Below are 18,740 nucleotides of genomic sequence, written 5' to 3'. Positions count from 1 at the left end.
CACCTCATTAACTAAGGAGCTATGGGGATAAAATCCTAGGAGACCAAAGACAAAGGGAGAATCTCAGATGGAGCAGCTTTTCTGACTTGTCAGGGGAGTGTGAGAAGACATACACTTCTCTAAAAAGTCATGCACTGCATTTTGCAAAAAAAATTAACAGAAAAAAATGTTTCAAAAACACCTGAACCCACTTCTCAAGATTATGCATAGGCAAACATTTACAAGATGACTTCAAACTTCTTATATGAAAACAAAGGAGAGGTTCAATTTCATGCATATGTGGAACTCACCAGGAGTAAAACAAGGTCTCACGTGACTGTTGTCTTATTTTGTCCACTTCTGCTTTCATTGCCTTCACATTTGCCAGCATCGCGGTCAACTGTGTAGCCACCTGTAGCCATAACTGATCCTTATTTCGCATCCTACATCCAGGAGGCAATTGCTCAGTTGTTACTGGAGACAAGTATTTTAGCTCTGAGGGAATCAGGTCAGATATTCCCGTAAAAATGTTTCCAATTTCAGGTTCCAAACTCTGAAAAATGTTTGTTTTGACATCTGTCCTTTCACTGTCATTGCACTTGGCTAACTCTTCTTTTGGGCAGCACTGGATAAACCAAGACAGCTCCTCGAGAACCATCATGCACTGCATGGAAAGTTGCTGCAATTTGTCAGTCCACCGTTGAATACTGTCTTGAGGAGGAAACGCTACATTATGTTCTCTGTCAGCAGTCAACCTAGAATCTATCTCTTGTATACAACTCAGGAGGTTCCTAGTTGAGAAGAAAGAAGAAGTTATAATCACTGATTTTTATGTTATACTTCCCTTTTGAAAGCTCAACCTTCAGTCTAAATCAATAAAACATAAACTAGATAATATGGACTCAGTGGAAGCCAAACTTTATCTGGAAAAACTATAATGACAGGGTTTTTTAAAAAAAATTTGTTTAATTAGTGAATTTTTCTCTCCATTGCATTGAGTTGTCCTGAAAACAGGGCTTTGTAATATTTCTCACAATCTATACCATTTTTTCAAACAATCCTTAAACTCCTGGCTCGATACTCAAATATTGTTCATTTTCCTCACTATAAAAGCAAATTAGATTCTAGCACCCCCTCATTCTCTGCCGTGTAACAGTCAGCTCACAGAAATGATTAGTCTGATTTGTGATGAAAGTCACAGTAGCGCAGGTAAGTATCTTAGAAGTCTTACTGTTCCTGCAACTATAATGCTGAGACATTTGTTTTGTTGGGTTTTTTAATTTGGTTTTTTTTCAGGTTTCATGGGGTTTAAATAAATTTTGCACCAGTAATTTCCAGTCCAGATTTCCTTCTACATACAAAGGTACAAGCTCCTAACCTGACTTAAAAAAGTTTCCTGGATTACAGTAGTGGTGAGCACAAACATGCCAAACAACGGTGGAGTTTGCAGTGATATTGATGAGTCAAGTAATAGAGTGAAAAATCACAGCAAGTAAGAAAGATTTCTTATAGCTTTTCCTTCTACAGTTTTCATGCAAGATTTAGTATCTCCCACCCTTCTAGAATTTTTCTTTGTAAGCTCTTGATGGTTTTTTTTTTGTTGTTTTGGCTCGAAGTAGCATCCAGATCATTTATTTGCTTCAGATCAAGGCAACAACTTCAATGTAATCAAAATTAACTTAGGCCAATACCAAATGAGAGAAATTTAATGATCTGTAAGTTTAATGGTTTAACTGTGTTATTTCATGGTCTTCATGTATGCCTAACTTGTTTTCCAAAATTATTTTGATTCCAAAATACTGGCTGCAGTGATAGGATCAACTGAAATCTTTTCTACTAGGCTAAATTGAGGGGAGGAGAGAAATGGGGAAGCAGAAGGAATTTTTTTATTTTATTCTACCTTATTTTCCATCTTTATTGAACTGAATTGCTTACTGTCAAGACTCCTTGCCAGCATTTAAAATGTTGGAAAATGAAAAATACCTCAGTAAGACCCACTGCTCTGTCAACGCAGTAAGAGACCATCTCTGTCTGACAAGCATCTGCAGCAGGTGTGCAGTGAACCCTCTGCATCGTTCAATGCTACCTAATCCAATATCCTAAAGAAAACAGATACAGAAGAAGTGGGAGGGAACAGTTAGATGAACAAGCAGACAATAGCATTCTGTCTCCCTCCATTTCATTTCACCGAGCAGGCTGAAAGGCTATGGTTTAATTGAAAAAGTCTTAAAACACAGACAAGAGTTATAATTATTACAATTTCCCTGTCTTCATCTTTTCTGCATCTTCCATATATCCTGCATACAAATTCTCCTTTCAAGTAGCTTCTGCAACAGTCACATCACCTTTCTGCTACTAGAAAATTTCAGTCCAAGCTGGTAAAATGAAGTTAACAGAAGTAGGATTTCTATTTTCACTTCGTTGTTTTTACCTTGGCAGGTGCTAACAGTGCTGTCTGGAGCCGAGAGTGACGTGCAAGCGACCGATAGAAGTACTTCTGGCATCCATCCCAGGCAGAAGAAATCTCTGTCAGCAACCTGACAGAGCACAGAAAGTCTGGTATTAGAAAGTACCTCAGCACACTGGAAGGCATCAGGTCAACTCTTCAATCTAATAATTTTGCTTGTAATTTCTTGTTTTGCAAATGCACTGATCTTGTAATTCTTCATTTTCTCTACAAGTATCCTAATCTTAAGAAAACAATTTTTATAATAAACTCTAAGGAAATCCTAAATGATAGCATCAAGATCTCTATTTTTGAATATAATCTAACACTTAAAGAGTGATTTTGTTTTTCTTTCGTCATGCAGATAAATCCAGCTTCATACGGAAGCCTTTATTTTGGCCTTGATAAAAGATACCATACACTAAACCCTAACATCTGAAGAGGATAATAACCAGCATGTCTCAATGACAAAAAAAAGCACTTATTGTCTGAAAACAGTAAGAAAACATATTAAACAGCATCTTTTCTCTAGGAAAGTTTTTCCAGAAATGCCCAGTTTGAAGTGTATGTATTCTTCTCTTGAAATATCCCATTATTTAATGAAGACAAAACAATTAAGTAATCCCTGCAAATCACAACTCTCTTCAATAAAAGCATTAGTAGGTTACACTCTAATATGATGCTAAGAAAGCATCCCAGGCAAAGTAGGAAAGTGGAGGAGGGCTAACTGAAATCTAATTCATGGAAATAATGAAACTGAGGGCACAGTTGTCAAAGTGCAAATTTAAAAAAAAGCCGAAACAAAAAAACCCACCCAACCCTTGCTCATTTGCACCTCCCAGTGCAGTATATACAGGATTCTCAAACTGAGAGCTAATGGGAGGAAGGAAATATGCAAAAGCCTGAATTAATTACAGTCCAGAAATCCCAGTCTAAATCAACAGGCAATGAATTCTATATATTCCAACTGCAACTAACACAATCTAAAGGTAAAAAATACTGTGTACATACGTGTCATCCAGTTCATGTGCACAATTCAGTACAGCCAATGCACTATGCAAGTCCAGTGGACGTAGGTAGAGCACTTCATGATAGTCTTTTGAACGGGACCAAGAAAGACCTTTCCGGTACGACAAACCTGGAATGACATCCAAGCACACATCCCTTTATGCCCTCATTCTTTTATATGAAAAATGTCACTCCATTATTAATGGTATTAAGACATAAAATCTTTTGATGTGGTTTTCTTCCTGATGCTGTATGATTTTGACAAGTCTTTGAACATGCTGCAAGTTTTGTAATGTAAGAACACATTGTAGCTTATCTATTTCAGCTGAATAAAGCTGAACAATGCAGCTGAAATAAGACAAACATAGACCTGTGTGTATAAAGGACTTTTCACCACTCCTGGTCCTTTAAGAAAGCTGAGTTAGGGGTCATCACCTTCTTTTAAAGACATGAAAAGGTTGATGAATGAGGAAAGTAAAGGTGTCACCTGAAATCAAAAACGGAGCCCAGTAAAGAATTTGAATCCCATGTGTTAATTAAATATTCATAGTATGTCATTCCTCCAGCACAGACTTCATAGGGCAACGATGGCAGATATTCCTTTGTCACCAGTGGGTGCAAAAAATGCCATTAATAGATCATTCAGTGTCCAGAACTCAACCACACCTCTGCCAATCTGATCTCTGACAGTCTGTCAACTGAGAGATGGGCTCTCATTTTAATGAGCTAACTTCATTTCACTTCTAGATCAGAGAAGGGATACAAAGTAATGAGCTTTCCTCTTGTTTGTAGAAGCTGGGCAGTGACTTCTGACTAGAGAGAAAGAAGATTTCTGCTACAGAAAATCTACTGTTACAAATCTAATGGAATGTAAAAAGAATAGAAGATAGAAGGTATTTGAAATGGCAAACACACCAGGCCTCACAGTCAACAGACAAAGAGAAAGAGAGACTTAAATGCTTCTAAATTTATTAGTTACTTAATGACTTTAGAAAATCATATTATGGTGGGTTTAGATGTATTGGCAAAACTAATAAAATGCTCAAGAACTTTGTACTTTTAAACCAAGCCTATTTTTAGCCAAAGCTTACCTGTTTTAGCCAGACTTTTAAAGAGATCTGACAAAGCCCGTTGCTTTTGCATCTGAATATGCTTTGCCTCTGATTTCTGCTTCTCCTTAGTTGCTGTCTTATCAAATGTTAAATTTTGCAGTTCAGCTACAGAAACAATAATACCACCTGTATAGAAGACAGCAGACAAAGGTAAGAGATGTGAAAATTTAATGTACACAAAGCAACCGTGGGAAGACAGTCTAGGGAGGGAAGTATATATCTGCACTTTTTCCTGATTTGTTCCATTGACTTTACAAAAGTCAATTGTAGTATGGAAATCACAAGAATACCTAACCTGTGAACTGGTCAAGATCTTCCACCAGACTTAAGAATGAATTATTTTCTGTAACTGCTGTACACATCTTCTTCATTTTTTTAGTAAGCTTAGGCAGACGATACTGAAGAGATTCTCTATGAAATGTAATGCCATCCTGACATACTTCTGGGAGTGCCCTCTGAGAAAAAAATGAAAACAAATTATACACACATACTCAAAGCTGTCTTGTTTTACCACTTAGGGTAAATCATTGCAAAAAGAAGAGCTGAATTCTGCATTCATCTGAAACCTCAAAACACATCATGTGATCCTTTGAACAGTTCAGCACCAATACTTGAGGAAAATCATAATACATGCATGTCAGACATACATTAGTTTTGAAAACAATCAATCAAATGGGAGATGCTGTGATCCTACTGTCTTGGGTGTTTGTCATTACCACTTCCATAGAGGTTATCACTGCTTCAGGTCAGCTTCCTCTGCCTGACAAGCTCAAAGGCATTAACCTAAATCACTAAAGTCCTCAGGGTGTTAGACAAGAACACCCTCATTTAGTATGCAAGTAGAAATTATTAAATAACATAAGTAATTACCCAGCATGTCCAAAGCTAATCCTTAGAGTTTGTTCAATTTAAGTTTGCATGCATCTTCTTTAAGGAATGAAGACAACTTGAAACTTCAAGAAGTAAAACCAATAACCCTATTAACTATCAGTAATAGGTTTGGAAGTCACCAGCTAACAAACCAAACCCTCAATCAGTCAAGCACATTAGATTTGCATTAGATTACTGCCTCCTCACTCTACCCTCCTGACTGTCACAGGACACGTGCAAGATCAGCCCCCTCTTGGTCTGAAGAAACTGAACAAAACTGAGAGTAACTTAGCATAAAACTGAGAGTAACTGAGCATTTCCCACTCACTGCCAAATTCTGATGGGTTACAATTGTCTCCTTGCATCTTATTAATAAAAACTAATGATGTGAATAGGAATCTGTTTCAGGAAGAAAATTAGCTGACTTCCTCCCTGAGCTGGGTAACTTAATTGGAAATATACAAAACTGAGACACTGTGGAGTAGGATTTACCGTGTAGTCCAAGCTAGTCCAAGGCAAATGTTCACAGTACTCAAATTGCCAGTCAACAGCAAATGTGAGACAATGTAGTACATTCCCTTTCATCATCTAAGCCCAAAGTGATTTAATATTTAATAAGAGCTAATGTGCGCACAAATCCTACAGCTACACGATCATGTGTTTGGGTCCTTGTTTAGAAAAAATGGGCTAATAATAATTTCAACTTGCAGTCTGTTTTACTGCACTACTAGGGAAGTAACAAATTGTTGCAGACAATACGTAAGGAACTTGGAGATGAAATGTGTAACTGCCTCATCTCTGTATTAGAGCACAGATACTGTGCCAGATCAGTACAGATCATGCTTGTCTTTCCATGCTGCATTCCCACCCATCTGCAGTGTTTCATAACACTGAACACAAGTAAGACCAAAAAGGTTTATGATATATTCAACAGATTTGACACTTACATAAGATTTTTCTGCATAAATCAGTGAAAAGCAACATATAGATGAAAATAGAGAAAATATTCTACCCACATGTGGAATAAAGAATACAGTTACCTTGGCAACATCTGTTCTAGCAGAGAGAATCTTTCTTAATGTGTTGTTTAGCCTCTGAACTTTGGTTTCTTTGTTCTCAGATTCTTCCTGCTTTTGCATGCAGTCCAGTTGCTCTTCCTTACCAATTTCCACCAAGGCAGGCTGACATGGCTCATCCAGAACAACTTCAAACTTCTTCATGAATTTAAAGAGGGTTCTGATTACCACAGGAAAGCAAATATGTTACTGGGTTTTATAATCCTAGAAATCTCTCATCTACTAGAAATAAATGTTTCCACTGCGTTATGAGCAGAAGTATTCTTACATTCAAATTTAATGTCATAGAGAAATCATGAAGAAGGAAGTTTCTAAATAGGGATCTTAATTTCAAGTTCTGAGTTACCTGCGTATTTTTTCAACTGACTGCTTTATAGCCCAGAAGCTGACATCATTCCACTTGGAAATTTTCACAAATTCCTATTAGGAAAATAAATCATCAATGGGATTACTTATATAAATAAAATTAAGCATTTCCCTATCAAAGATGATCTTTAAAGCTGATCAGCTCTGATGATCTGGTAGTCTTAAAATGCAAGACATTTTAGTAAGTGAGCAAACTGTTGCATAGGCATCTTATTCTATTAATATATGTTTATGCTAAAACTGCTGCATAGCCAAATTTTGTGAAATCTAAATGGGCTTCACCAGTGGGCAGAAATTTTCATGGACAAATGGGACTGATCAAACCTTAAAGCCTTCAACCAGCCCCCTCCCTCCCCCTCTAAAATAAATTCTTGTCAAAGAAAATGTGTTGTAGGGATTTCAGTGGCAACAAGAACTATTATATACAAATTCAAATAATATCTGCTCCATCCTTCCTTTGATTAGATCAGTGTATTGTCTGAACCAAGTTTCGTTTTACCTTAAGTTCCTTTTCTATGGGTTGACGAAGTTCAGTGATTCTGGCCTCAACACACACTGAAAACTGCTTATAATAATTGTACAGATTCCACAGCATGCTGCACAGAACATCTAGAAGGGACAGACAATAAAAATCTTATTTTACAATAGGATATTCTTCAGTATCACAATGATAAATGCACCTCAGCTCTTTCTGGAATCACAAAGCTTAGCTTGGAAAGTCTGGAATACCTGATGGCCATATTGCTGTAAAGATGACTCAACACAGGTAATGCTATCAACTTACCCTTTTCTGCTACTTGAGGCATCAGCAAGACATGGCAGTGGAAAACCAGTAGTGCTTGAAGCCGTGCATGAAACTCTCCCAGAGTAGAGCCTTCAATGAAAGCCTGTAATGTGCTGACCAGGGTTTTCAGATCCATTTGCTCAGTTTCTGAACATTGCACCAGAAATTTAGAGTAGAAGTAAGGGAAAACAAACCAAAAGATCAACATGTGTAAACTTTCAGCTGAAACATCAGGTCTTTGTTAGGAAAGATTCCAAACAAAATAGGAAAGATGTAGGGAGGGGAAGAATTCTAATTTAATAATAAGTAAAACCAACAAACACCACAGTGGAAGAAAAGAACGGGGAACAAGAGGCAACATTAAGATAGCGACTGAGAAGGCCATTTAGGTGTCCAATTTCAGAGTCCATCAAGTATTTAAAGAACACTTGCTATTCTCTATGAATGAATGGCTTTTTCAGTCACAGTGAGCCATACTACAAATTAGTCGCTGCCAGTTCCTTAACTCCTCAAAATCATGAGGATAGAAACAGATTGTAGACAAATCTGGTAGAGAATACAGTGTATTACCTATAGAAGACATACATAACATGGGTTATAACCCATGGATCTGAAGCTCATCAGAAGTGCATAAATTAATCCTGAGATTGGAAGAACTCTGCCTCATGCCAGAGGCTACTGCTTTCATCTTTATAATTCCATTAAATTGGGGGAGGCAAGGGACTGAGAGGTGTATTCTTTACCCTATTTTATGTAACGCGAACAGTTGCAGACAGATTTGCTAAGAACAGCATGTACCAAAACATACCAGCTGTAAGAATTCTTTAGGCTTTATTCACAATGTTCAAAGCAGTTCAGCTCCAATATGAATAATGTTTTCTATAGCTAAAAAAATGAGAAGCCTTTTTGAGTTGCAGTTGGAGGCGTCCTACCCTCCAAATCTGTTTGAAATGTTTATATGTGCATGACATAAGCTGCCATAGTTCTACGTTCTTTTAGATGCTTTTTACAGACATGTTTTTTTCTTTACATCACCTAGTGTTGGCCCTATGAGCCACAGGGAGGTTTCAGAAACACACACAAGCAAAGTTTACTCCATATGTAAGACCTTATACAGTCATGAAATTTATTGTAGGGCAAAGAACTACACTTGAAAGTGCATTGTCAAACATTTAGGACCCTAATCAGGCCCACTTAGTAATTGCTAGAACTGCAGCACACATTCATTTTAAGGCAAGCACTTACCTTCTGTAGTTGCCTCTGTCTGTTCTTGAACATACTTCTCAATCATCTGATAGATTGAGAACCAGTGCTTTGTGGATTTCTCTACATGCTGTTTCATAATATTGTCCAAACTTACTGACCAGCAACTGGAAACAGTAAGAAAGGGGAGAAGAGAAAAAAAATAAAGCAAAAATATCACAATATAATTTGGGCTTCAAAACAACACAAACTTTATTCTCTGTTTCTACTAAACGAATGGAAAATTTTACAGGATGGAATAATCTGCACACGTGCTTAATATACACATTCAACTCTCAAGGATCACTGCTTTGCCAATAGTATTAAGTACGAGAGAAGAAGTGTGAGAACAAGGGATGGTAAAACAAAACCCATCAGAGGCAGGTTCAAAAATTTCTTTTGCTCAGAACTTGAGGTAGGCTTGTGGAATTCCTGATCATGGCATACTGTGGCTATAAAAATTTTACACGGTCTTAACAGGAGACCATACAACAATTTTTATGGAAAATTTAATGTGGGGTTCTTAAACAGACAAAACACTGCAGGCTGAGTAAACCCTACGATGAAAACAGGAGAGCACTGGGAAAAATACTAGGATGAAGTACTGTAGTTATCCATTCTGCTTCTCCTCCTCTCCTGACGCAAATGCACAGGGTCTAGACAGGCTGGACATGCTCATTCTGAGCCACTACAGCTGCTAATTGATTTCCCCCCCCACCCCGCATTTTTACAAGGACAGGCACATAGAAGCATTTTCCACAATTAAGGCAATTCAGCATTGGAATGTGCCTCCATATGGAGATGAAAGGTTACAGTATCTAAGAAAAAGCAGTATGAAGGACAGTTCTTACTTCAACTCCAATCTACGCCACTGAATAATCAGTTGTGTGACCAAATCAAGATGTTTCCGCAAGGACAAAGCTCGACTAGCATTTTCCTCCCAGTCCTGGAAAACAAAAAAGTTACCCTTTATACAAAGACAGAAATTAGTCCTTGCATGGCAAGGCTCACAGTACTTTGGATACTTCAAACTGTCAGCATGGAGCAAGTTCACTTCCTCAAATCCCGGCAAGCAGACTGCTTTCATATTAAAAACATGGTACCTATATAAATAAAGAAGCATGAAAGAGAAAATAAAACTTCCCCTTAGCTTTTTTCTTACCTGTGCCTTTGCAAGAAGAATTTCCAAGCCATTCAGGAACTTTGAGAGAGGACTAGAGAGTGGAAAACTCCGGATTCTGTCCATCACAACTAACAGCTGCAGAATAAAAACACAAGCATTCCACCTATAGTAACAGTTTTTCAACAAAAGTAGTCATGAAGTTAATTTTTATAAGTGTAACCCTCCCCTGCAAGAGGTAAGGATGGTTTGGGGTTGTTTTGTTGTGGTTTTTTTTCATTTTTAAACTGCTTTCTCAATTTAGTATAAGCTCACTACTAGTTCAGTGAAGACCGGTGCACTTGGGGAAAGGAGCACAAATGACCTAATGCAAAGACTTCCAATAGAATCTGAGTTTCTGTATTACTCTAAGAAATGTAACCTGATAGCCACACAGGTCCCATAAGTGGGACTAAAAATAAGCATTCTAAAGAATTAGGAAAGAAAGAACTTTGGAAAAAAACAGGAGCACAAACAGCAAAAGACCTCAGGGATCTCTAAGCTATGGTGGACTGAAGATTGCTTAAAGCTCTAAGAGTAGGCAGAATACCACTTAACATTTCATAGCTAAAATAGAACAGCTAATAATACCTAATACTTCTTTAGAATAAACAGATATGACTTCAAAACATCCGCGTAAGTATTACAGACAACATCTAGGCAAGAATATGAACCTCTATGCACGTCTATGCATATCTATATACATATTTACACATAATGCAATTCTAAAATGCTCCAGTTTCCCCCAAATACTTGTTGAGTGTTTTTACCTGCACAAGTACTGGATGCTCTGGCCATTCCTGCAGTAGCCCATTTATTTCTTTAGCAAAATTATCAAGTACAGGTTGGCACTGTCGGACTTGCTGAATATTAGGGTGCTGGTAGAAGTCATATGGGCCATCTTGCTGCAGCACAAGATCTGAAGTTAATTCCTCAAAAAAGGTATTGCGAAGAAGAGTGCTAAGTAGAAGCTGGCTTCCCAAAAGACTATCACTCATTTCGGCACCTAGGAGGCAAGTAAGGAAGACATCACACATGCAACTAATACTTTTTCCAGTTGAATAGATGAAGTTGGGGACTTTTTTCCCCTGTATCCCAAGCCTTAGCATGTTAGACTATGCCACTCATAAATAATGAGATGGGAGTATGCAACAAAAGAGACATAATTAGAATTTATATTCTCTATTTTGTCAAATTTTTCTGTAAAAGTAAAATCAGCATCCTAAAGGTGGGCTGTGATCCTGTCAGAAGAACACAGGCTCTGTGGAAAAGTAACTCAAAACACAAAAAATCCCACATACATTACACCTCAGATACAAACACAAAAACAAGGTACTGTAGAAACAGCAGCCCTTATATGCTTCACCTTAATTGCACACATACATCTATTAGATCAGAACTGAAATATACAGCTCTGCTATGAAAAGTGATGATCCTGAGGTCTCGCATAATTGCTTGAAACAATTTACATATCAAGTGTTCCAAAATTCAGGCTGGGAAAAAAACCCCCAAAACAGCCCACCTTTTTTCTTTTAAATTATATATAGAAGCTACATTTAAACCAATTCCTTTATGAACTTCATTGCAAATTTTAATTCTGGGAAATTTCTGCAAGTGCATCATCTTCTATAGACTATGCAGATCCATGTGATCAAAATTTCACTTAGCATTCAATTTATTTTTAAACTGTGTTGGTCTTATATATTCCCAAATTGAATTTAAAAAATCCATAAAAGAATAAAAATCAAACCATTCCACAAGACAATTCTGAACACAGGACAAATTCTTTGGAAAAAGAAAATTCAGTTTTGTGCATTTTCCCCATAATAGATCTGTTTCATGACTGTGATGCAATTAATTTGAAACAAATCATTAGAAAGCTAAACCTGCATATCTGAAATATTGCCAGCAATCTTACCAATTAAAGGATAGAACTGCGACACCAGGCATGCACCAGTCTGATAGCAGGAAATAAATGTACTGAAATAATGCTTGGCTTGATGAGAAGGCAGCCTCTGCTGATACCACAGGGATCGAGCAAAGTTTAAGCACAACTGTTGATGAACCATCATTACTGTTTGCATAGAGCTCTTGGACAAAAGGGCTCTGTCAACTTCCAGGTAGTCTTCCAATGGATCTTCAGTTTCCATTTTTTCTTCTAGGCTTGGCTGAGCTGTGATATCTTCAAAGTCCTGCATATTACATGATAATCAAAGGTAAATTATAATTTCTTCTTTAAATGCCTTCTCTCCCCATCTCCCTTTTTGCACTTTTTGGCATTGCAACGACATGCTAATGATTTGCAGCTGGTACCATATAGAAGCAATGCCTGCCTCTCATCTCACATGTCAGTCTGAAACAGAACACAGGTCTACAGAACGTTTTTGGGGCACAACCACAGCAGGCAAGGGTGCAGTACAGTGATCCTGGAGCTGCTGCCAACTAAAACTCTTTCAGAAAAAGCAGCAGCAGCTGTGCATGCTGATAAAACACCTCAGTGCTGTGTGGTCGCTTGAAGACCAGAACTGCTACATCCCAGCTGCTTTATTTAATCAAGAATAACCTTCTACCCAGGTAATAGAACCTCATATGACCTTATTTGCTAAATTAATCAAATTTCAGAATTTTACAACAAATTATATTGTTATTCAGTTACGTAACTTGGGATTGTTCACTTGAGCCACAGCATGCTTCAAGTCCAGAAGTTAATTCCAAAAACTTTCTTAAACCAAAACGTAAAATAAAATAATAGCACAATACTTAACACCTATCAAAATCTGCCCCACATTTTGCTTTTGGCTAAAGGAAAAATAGTTTCAGTCCTCATCTTATTTCTGGCATGTATTTTCAGCAGCTACTTCAGATGTAATTTTCGTATTTCTTTACAGAGTTACAATTATTACCTTTTCATGAAAAGGAAATCTCCTCCTGAATTCTTCTTCTTCCTCCTCTTCCTCACTCCGTCTTTTCCCATGACTTTTACTTCTGTATCTGTACAGACTGCGTTCCATTGCCTCCTGCTCTTGGGCACGGCGTTCCTGTTCATCCCATTCATTTACAATTGCCTAAGGAAACACAAAGCAGTATGCTTTTAAACAAGTCAATGTCTAAAGTCATCTCATTTTTCATCAAAGGGACAGCATCTATTTTGCTTGGCTCTTCCCTTTTCTACAGTCTACAATAGTATAAATCAAAGCCATCTAAGACTTGTGAACTGCCCTCTCAACAAGCTAATAAGGAAAACACTAAGACAACAGTGTGCAACAGAGTGCTTGGCCAAGTTCTAATCTCTTTTCTTAACCATTTTATAAAGAAAGTCTCTACAAAGTTTGCCTTGTCAGTCTGTCTTCACAGCAGGGGCTCTTCCAGCCCTCTGAAAATTTCTGTGGCCCTCCTCTAGACCTGGTTTAAGAGAACCATGTCTTCAACAGGGGACAAGGTAGTTTAGTACAAGAATCCCAGCTACCGGCATCCAGATGTTACCTGACACAGATGTCTAAAAAGCTGCAGAGATTTCTGGTCCATCTCTCCTTTGGATAGTATATGGCATCGAAGATGCAACAAAGCATTCACTAGGAGCTGTTCCAGAGTTGGGCAAGGCTGCTCAGCTCCCTCAGATTCTCCTTCAGAGTGCTTCAGAGAAAATTTTTTAAGTCCATGAAGGACCTCAACTGAATTCACTGAGCATAAAATTTCTGCCCGAGCAAAGTAGGTGGGGAAGGCATGGCCAACAGAAGGAAATGTCAACAAAGAAGTGAGGAGGTTGGTGAGGTCAGCTGGACACACAAAATTTTGCAGTACTCCAAAAACTTCAGAAGCCACTAATCGCATGCCATGTTGCAACTGTAAGATGGCAGCTTGCAGCGGAATGATGGCATCAGGGAATACAGCATACTCCTCTGACAGGTGTTTTCTAAACTGATGGTGGGACTGTTGCCACGATGCTTCTTCATTTAACAGGTTTTGTATTGCCTGAAGCGATTTTGGTGTTTCTCCACGGAGGAACTGTAGAAGGCGGGTCAGAAGATCTTGGACTGAAGAAACCCGTGCTATGCTGTTGATGTACTGGTGGGCCTCCTGGAATAAGCAATCGTACAGCGGAGCTGGAGGCCTGAAGGCCTTTTTTCTAGAAAGACTGCTCATTTGTTCCTTCAACTTTTGCATTCTTTCATGCAACAGTCTGTTAAGAAATAACATTAACCAGTTTAAACATAGAAACATGTTTCATATAAACTTCTTAAATATATCCAACATAACTGTTAGATACATAAAAACGTTTAATTAGAAATGTTCTGTTAGTTTGTGTGAAACAGCAAATAAGGAAAAAAAAGGGACACCCTTATAGCATGCAGATGTATATTTCTTCCCCCCACCACTTCAAGATACTTCAATTGCTTTTTTTGCTTGCTACCTGACAGCTCTGTGAGCATTTAGAAAAAAGTAATATTACTGCAAGCAATTGGTAAGACTCAGCCATTCAGAACCCGCTTTCAGTGAATATCTTTCTCTTAAGCAATAGCATAGAACTACCAGATCTTCTATATGTATCATAGTGAAATCAAAAACTTCCATTAATAGTGGAAAATCGTGAATAATAGACAGTTTTTATCTCCATGTACAAGGAACACACCAGGACACCTGCACAAAGGAAAAAGCTCTGTTCACTTAAAATCTCCTTCTCAAGTTCCTCAGATTAAAAAAAAAACAAAAACCCAAACCAACAAAATAACAGTGGCTACAAATTCTGAATGTCAACAGTGTATTCTATGTGGTAAGAAATTTAATTCACTCACAGCACCATAGGCAAAGGCTAGTGCTAAAACACACATATGGAGATTTCTCCCCAGTAAAATCAGCTAAAGAACTCTGCAAAATAGCACTGGGGTGCAGAAAGGCCTTGAGGAGGTACAGTGATAGATAAAACAATCCAGCTAATTTCAACTCATTGATAACATTGACACATTTTAAAGAAAGTACTGTAATTTAGATGTAATGGCATTATTTTTACTTCTGAGCCTGGCTTCAACTTTATCAATATACAAAGGCCACATCCTTTAATTGTTCTATTTACAGCAGTAAAAAGAGCATACAGATAATTCCTTAGTCACTGCAAGTAAACAGCACAGCCTCTGCACTTTTCTTTACCACCACAATACGGAAATTGATACTGTAAAATCAGCAACTCTTGTTTCTACACAAAGACAGAAACATTGTAAAGCCTTGGAGAAAACCTTCAGAGCCTGAGCATACAAAAATGACGTCTAATCTAAAAGAGACAAGTTAAGTGCCTGGATGTTACCTGATATGTGGATGAATATAGTTGCTGACTGCTTCATCATCAATACTTTTTCCTGTATGTAGCTGGGACGAAAAATCATATGTTTTCCATTCACACTCCAGCTGGTATAACTAAAAAGGAAAGAATAAACCATTTGCAGAGGTTCTGATTTTTATAACCAAGTAGGTACATCATCTTCTTGGACATTAAAAGAAGTTCTAACTGTATAGTTTAAAAATCATGACCAAATATTTGCCCAAGAATACCCAAACCAAACTCCTCTGTATTGATTTTATACATTACAAAGGTAAAAGCCAATTCAGCTCCATACTCACCTCTTCTTTTGCATACTTGAGCTTGTATTCTCTTTTAACAGCTGGATCAAACCTGGTCTGTGGGAGCCACACCTGAATCTGCACCAAGCCAATAATCACCCAGAGACTTCCTCGCCAAGCTGTCTCTGGTAACTCCTTAAGCCCTTCCCCATAGAACTGATGCAAACAAGTGAGCAGAAGAAACAGGAATTCTTTAGGAAGTAACTCCTGATCAGTGATGCTTCCAAGTATCCTAAGAAGGTACTCATATGCAACAGGATCCTTGAGGTAGATCTTGTCACAGCACTCCAAAAATTCTTCTTGAAGATCCACTGGAACCAGATCTATCAGGGCAGAGAGTTGTCTGCCTATCATTATTCCTTGTAGTCTTGCATCCGTGTGTCTGGAGGAAAAGGAATGAAAGAAGTTTACACATGGTAAGCAAGCTTCTGTAATGTGTTTTATTTCAATAACATATATGTGGAAGAGAGGTCTTAATACCTAAAATCTGCTATTGAAGAGACAGCCAGGTTGGTCCACAGTGCCGTGCTGACTTTGTGAAGCTGCTGTGCTCTCTCCATCCATTCTCCCAGTGTTACATGGGATGATAACAGAACAGGAAGCTCACTCACATCCCACTGGCTTGTCTTGCTGCTGCTAGTTAGAATTTCAAAGAAGCACTTTGAGAAAACGGCTCGGGTCAAAATGCCTGGGCCCTAAATTAAGAAATCAAGAGTTAGATTTTTCAGATGCAACTTGCACTGACTAAGCTAGAACTTACAATATTGCTTTAGAAAACTGCTGAATTATTCGATAAGAGTATTCAGCCTAGAGTTTGATTAGGTCAGAAGAGACAAACCTTCAGAGAGCGGTTTATATAGGATTTAGAAAAGTTCTTTTCCTCTGTTGCAGGCAGTGGCCTCCAAGTCAACCAGTAGTCTGGGTCTGTTGTGAAAGTACTGCTCCAAAAGGATGCTAACACAGCATTAACTAGTTGAGATGATAGAACAGACATTTCTTCAGGTGTTATCTAAGGAAAAAGAAAAACCTAGAGGTGATAATAATGTACAGGAGCAAAAGAGAATTAAGTGCATACACATACAAAAAAAGTATGATACTGTTTTTCAGTAAAGACAGTACAAGATATTACTCTAGATCCTTTTCAAATTCATAAAGTATTTGCTTGCATCTCTTCTCAACAAAAAGAGTACACTGTCTGAAGTCTGCACGGTCTCCTGTCTATGAAATACGCAGCATATTTACAGAGCAACTTGTTAGAATAAAGCCTCTAGTCTTTGACTGTGCAACCTTTTGTTACAATACACCGGGGTGCAGAAACATGAAACAGGTAAAGCTATCCAATACTCTGCTCTGAAGCATTTAAAGTGAACTTGTGGTTTACTATGCTTTATGGGAACACAACCATTGTATCATAAATATTAACCAGAGTTATTAAATGTTCTACAGAAAATGCATCAAATAACTTTATCAGTCTATCTGATTTGCAACGTAGAGCTAAGAGAACTGAGATGCACAGGAACAGAGGTAAGTATTTTTCAGCATAATGTTACTTTGAATACATAGATACAACCAGGCTGGCACCTGCCATTCAAATAGTTTCTTGTTTTCCATTAGGTCACAGATGGATAAATGGAACACTACTACCAAAAGAGATCATACAGAACTATGTTATTTAAGACTTCATTGTATTTTATTTATGTTCTAATTTCATATTTTAATTACATTTTCTGAAGGCTCACAGTTAATAACCTCCCTTCTTAAAAGAAGGAACAGATTTTGTCAGGGAGGAAAACTGCATGTCAAGAAACTGAGATATACATATTTTGAATAATCTGTTGAAAACATCTGCAAGGCTAATGAAACTAAAACTTGTCCTTACTTCATTAAGGTGTAACAAGTGCCACAGTCCAGAGAGCTGATGAGAAGCAGCTGGTGTCATCTTCAGAGAAAAAGCTATAAACTGAGCTAGTTCTGAACACATGCTTAGTTCTTGACTGCAGTTCTCTCTGTAGCAGGTAAAAAAATACAACCTAAGTAATGTTTAAGCAGGGCACATGAAATAAATTATTTGGATAGTAAAACAAATCAAGAATGGCAGGCAAAGTCACTGAAAGGTTAAAACAACAGCATTTCAAACATTGGAGAAGAACAAGCATTCAATACCCAAAACACTTGAATCCTTCCAAGCTGACAAAAACACAAGAAAAAGAGGAAGAAGTGGAAACTCCTGTAGCTATAAGCTACATGTTCAACAAAACATACAAAACATTTGGGAACAAACTGGCTTCTAGTTTTATACTTTCTGTAAAAAATCAGAACTTCGCTGAATTCAAGAGCAAACCAGTGATCCTAAGAGTCTCATCGCACAAACAATTACTTTCACTGAAATCCATAAATTAATAGCTCTCTTTTAAGGAATGGGAAGCCAGATAAAAAATAAATACATTTGGCCCCTTAAAACAACAGTAACACATCCTAAATTAATAATGATTCTATGTGTGTATAGTTCACACAAAAGGAAGCATGCATGCTAGTGTACTTTCTCTGTCTTCAGGTGTAATCCAGACTGCGTTAGCCCCCAAAAACATGGTGATAAACATCTTCATGTTGATTCCTAACCTGAAGGACTCTTCTATTTCATTAAAAGGCAAATATGTATTTGCAAAAGAAAAATGCTATGTGCCATTTACTACATGAAAGATTTTAATTTTCAGTCATCTATAACCGATTCTACCACTAATTGCAATTTCTGGAGTCTCGTGTGTTTACTTCAAGGGGCCTGGACAGCAGCATCCCTGTATTTGCCCTAATAAAGCAAGCTAGAAAAGAAAAAAATTACTTTCTCAATATAACACTAAACCATTTCTCTGCTGATACTTTTTATATTTGCCCAGGTGCAATTCTGCATGCAGACAAGGAGTGCACATGCATTTGTATACATGAATACACATATTTGTGTCCTACAGAGATATACATGCACATACACACGCACATACATATATATATATATATATATATATATATAAAACACATGTGTACACACATGGAGATTTACATGCAGATGTAAAGCACCAAAGTTGCAGCT

At 37.6% G+C, this 18,740-nt stretch overlaps 1 protein-coding gene across 2 annotated transcripts in view; it reads right to left on the bottom strand.

Moving 5' to 3' along the window:
* The window catches only part of MDN1 (midasin AAA ATPase 1), a 96,047-nt gene that overhangs the window by 21,710 nt on the left and 55,597 nt on the right, over positions 1-18,740 (bottom strand). For both annotated transcript variants that reach the window (XM_027695308.1, XM_027695314.1), the window contains exons 58-79: positions 17,535-17,661; positions 16,494-16,664; positions 16,136-16,350; positions 15,656-16,037; positions 15,342-15,451; positions 13,526-14,222; positions 12,946-13,107; positions 11,961-12,234; positions 10,813-11,048; positions 10,046-10,141; positions 9,735-9,829; positions 8,887-9,011; positions 7,642-7,788; positions 7,357-7,466; positions 6,838-6,911; positions 6,456-6,651; positions 4,841-5,000; positions 4,525-4,671; positions 3,437-3,563; positions 2,411-2,516; positions 1,963-2,078; positions 291-770 (exon numbers count right to left, since the gene is read on the bottom strand). In XM_027695308.1, coding sequence (XP_027551109.1) covers positions 291-770; positions 1,963-2,078; positions 2,411-2,516; positions 3,437-3,563; positions 4,525-4,671; positions 4,841-5,000; positions 6,456-6,651; positions 6,838-6,911; positions 7,357-7,466; positions 7,642-7,788; positions 8,887-9,011; positions 9,735-9,829; positions 10,046-10,141; positions 10,813-11,048; positions 11,961-12,234; positions 12,946-13,107; positions 13,526-14,222; positions 15,342-15,451; positions 15,656-16,037; positions 16,136-16,350; positions 16,494-16,664; positions 17,535-17,661 — 4,353 coding nt within the window. The remainder of the gene's footprint in view (positions 1-290; positions 771-1,962; positions 2,079-2,410; positions 2,517-3,436; positions 3,564-4,524; positions 4,672-4,840; positions 5,001-6,455; positions 6,652-6,837; positions 6,912-7,356; positions 7,467-7,641; positions 7,789-8,886; positions 9,012-9,734; positions 9,830-10,045; positions 10,142-10,812; positions 11,049-11,960; positions 12,235-12,945; positions 13,108-13,525; positions 14,223-15,341; positions 15,452-15,655; positions 16,038-16,135; positions 16,351-16,493; positions 16,665-17,534; positions 17,662-18,740) is intronic.

This window comes from Neopelma chrysocephalum, unplaced genomic scaffold (assembly GCF_003984885.1).
Source record: "Neopelma chrysocephalum unplaced genomic scaffold, ASM398488v2 Primary Assembly neopelma1_23b, whole genome shotgun sequence".
Classification (NCBI taxonomy): Eukaryota; Metazoa; Chordata; class Aves; order Passeriformes; family Pipridae; genus Neopelma; species Neopelma chrysocephalum.
The sequence above is the reverse complement of the archived record's forward strand: the minus strand, read 5'-3'. Positions and strand labels throughout refer to the sequence as shown.